This window comes from Phaethon lepturus, unplaced genomic scaffold, assembly GCF_000687285.1.
Source record: "Phaethon lepturus isolate BGI_N335 unplaced genomic scaffold, ASM68728v1 scaffold23088, whole genome shotgun sequence".
NCBI lineage: Eukaryota > Metazoa > Chordata > Aves > Phaethontiformes > Phaethontidae > Phaethon > Phaethon lepturus.
In genome coordinates, this window is record NW_010555812.1 from 1 (window position 1) to 2,250 (window position 2,250).

At 56.4% G+C, this 2,250-nt stretch overlaps 1 protein-coding gene across 1 annotated transcript; it reads left to right on the top strand.

The window, feature by feature from the left end:
- Positions 1–329: 329 nt before the first annotated feature.
- On the top strand, positions 330–1,426 carry LOC104624825 (cytohesin-interacting protein-like; the record flags this gene model as incomplete). The annotated part of the gene is made up of 2 exons (XM_010292290.1): positions 330–396; positions 954–1,426. Coding segments are annotated over 2 exons (540 nt in total), but the record flags the coding sequence as incomplete, so codon positions are not given.
- Positions 1,427–2,250: the final 824 nt, after the last annotated feature.

Below are 2,250 nucleotides of genomic sequence, written 5' to 3' on the forward strand. Positions count from 1 at the left end.
GGAGCTGCGGAGGGCTGGAGGAGCACAGCCTGCGAGCTGCTGAGGAGAGCCGGGGTCTGCTGTCGTAGCTGAAGGCGAGTTGCCCGCTCTGCAGCACCCAGGCTTCTGCCTTTCAAATCGGACCTGTGCAGTAGCTCAGGACCTGTGAGCAGGGCTGTGCTTTCTGGAAGAACCTTGCTAAACTGGGGGAAAACTGTCTCGGTAAAAAGAGGGACGTACAAGTGCCGCCTGGCGCTGATCTATACTTTCTGAGTACACGGATTTCTTTACAAGTGCTTTACGCTTCTGGAGAAGCGCGTGAGTGACAGAGCCCTCTTTCTCCTCCACAGCAAACTCTGCAGCAGAAACGGGTGGAGCTGCGCTCGCTGCTGGTACAGGAACAGCGCTTGCTGCACGGTACGTCCTCGTTTCCGGGAGGGAAACCGCAGCGCTGCCGCGTCCTTCTGCGGAAACGCTCTCTGGTCGCTACAGAGCAGTTCTTTAATCTGATTTTCGTTTGCTTGCTTTTTCCCCTGTTAATGCAGGCATGGGGCTGGCCCCTGGGAGAGTTTTCTTTTCCGGGACTAGTGAGTTTGGGTGCCGCTTGACTAATGCAGACCAAAGGCTCCTTTGCATGAGTTCTAGGAAAGGAGTCGATGGAAAGTAGATGCATGGAAACTTTGCGTTGCAAAGTTTTTTTCCATTCTTATTTTGGACTCACCAGTGCAGAGAGTTTTGTTTGGCTGTTTTTGTACGGGTTGCCCAGGGAGCAGATTTGATTCTGCATGTGGGGGAAGGCAGGGCCGGAGAGCACCCGGCAGCCGGGAGACAGCTTCCCAGGCGGGAAAGGGGCTGCTCCCTGCGCCGAGCTGCTGGACATGGCGTTTCCCTGTGCCGCCACGGCACAGCCGTCCCGCTCTCCGGCCTCGAGCAGACACCGGTAAGTAACACTCCTCTTCGGCTTCTGCTTCCAGGGGAGGTGAACGACAACGCTCTGCTGGGCGCGCTGGAGCTGGAAGAGTCCAGCTTGCTCGGTGGCTGCAGCACGCTGGGACCCCTCTGTCCGACGAAGCCTCGCTTCTCCAGCGAGAGCAGCTCCCGTAGCCGGCTGAGCTTGATGACGGTGGACAGCGAGGACAGCTTCTACCAGAGCGGAGCCTTCGAGGACTCAGCTGCAGAGAGCCTGAGTCGCCAGTCGAGCATGGATGACGACTGCTTCTTCCCCAGGGACGGGGACGGCACTGCCAGGAGGTCCTCCCTGCGGAGGAACCGCAGCATCAGCCTGGCCAGCAGTGGGTCCATGTCCCCGCTCTGGGAGGGGAGCAGCTGCACCAGTAGTTTTGGGACCCTCCCACGGAAGAGCAGGAGATCCAGTGTCCGAAAGCATCTTTTGAAATTCATTCCAGGCCTTCACCGGGCGGTAGAAGAGGAAGAAAGTCGGGTCTGACATCGCACGTGACATCCTTGACGTCTGGGGCTCTGCCCGTGGGCCTGCTGCGTGGCTGCCCCAGAAGCAGGCAGTGGGTGAAGCGTGGTGGCATCGCATGGCAGCCTCCAGACAACGGTACTGGTGATATTTCAAAAGGTCTGGGTTTTTTCATTATTTTAATTTTTAATCAGAGCACAACTGCGGACCTCTTCATTGACGTGAAAAATGACTAACTCCGAAATGTGAAGAACGTTTGCAGAACTTCCTCAGCGTACTTTAGTGTTAATAACAGTTTTTAATTGAAGGCAAAATTAATAGCTATTTATTTCCTGTTACTGAGGTCATAGTCTTCCAAAGGTCTTTAATAAAGCAAGCGCTTCTACTAAAACCTGCGACAGAGTCCGGTTAGAAAAAGGACGGAGCCCGGAGCACGTGCCAGAGAGACCCTGGGCTGTAATGTTTTGAAATGAAGGGCAGAGTCACCTGTGGTTTGCGGTGAGCGATGTGGGTGGGTGTGCTGGAGCGGGCCAGGAGCATGCTTGCCCACTCCCCCGGCATACGCGTGGCCATCGGGACCGGTGCTGGCCGTTTCACGGCGGGGCTGCCCACACCGGCTCCCGCTGCCCGCGCAAGGGCTTTGCCCTGAGACGCCGCTGCTGCTCCAGGACGTGCACGCTCGGCACACGTGTCAGAAAAAGAAAGGGTGAACTCCACGATGGTTGCCCTGGTCAGCCGTGCTGACAGCATCGATAGACAGAGCTACAAGTAAATGCCGGCTGCCATCGCTTTCGCTTCTCTTAGCAGCCGTCGTGTAAACCCTGCAATAACCTGGTTTATCAGTT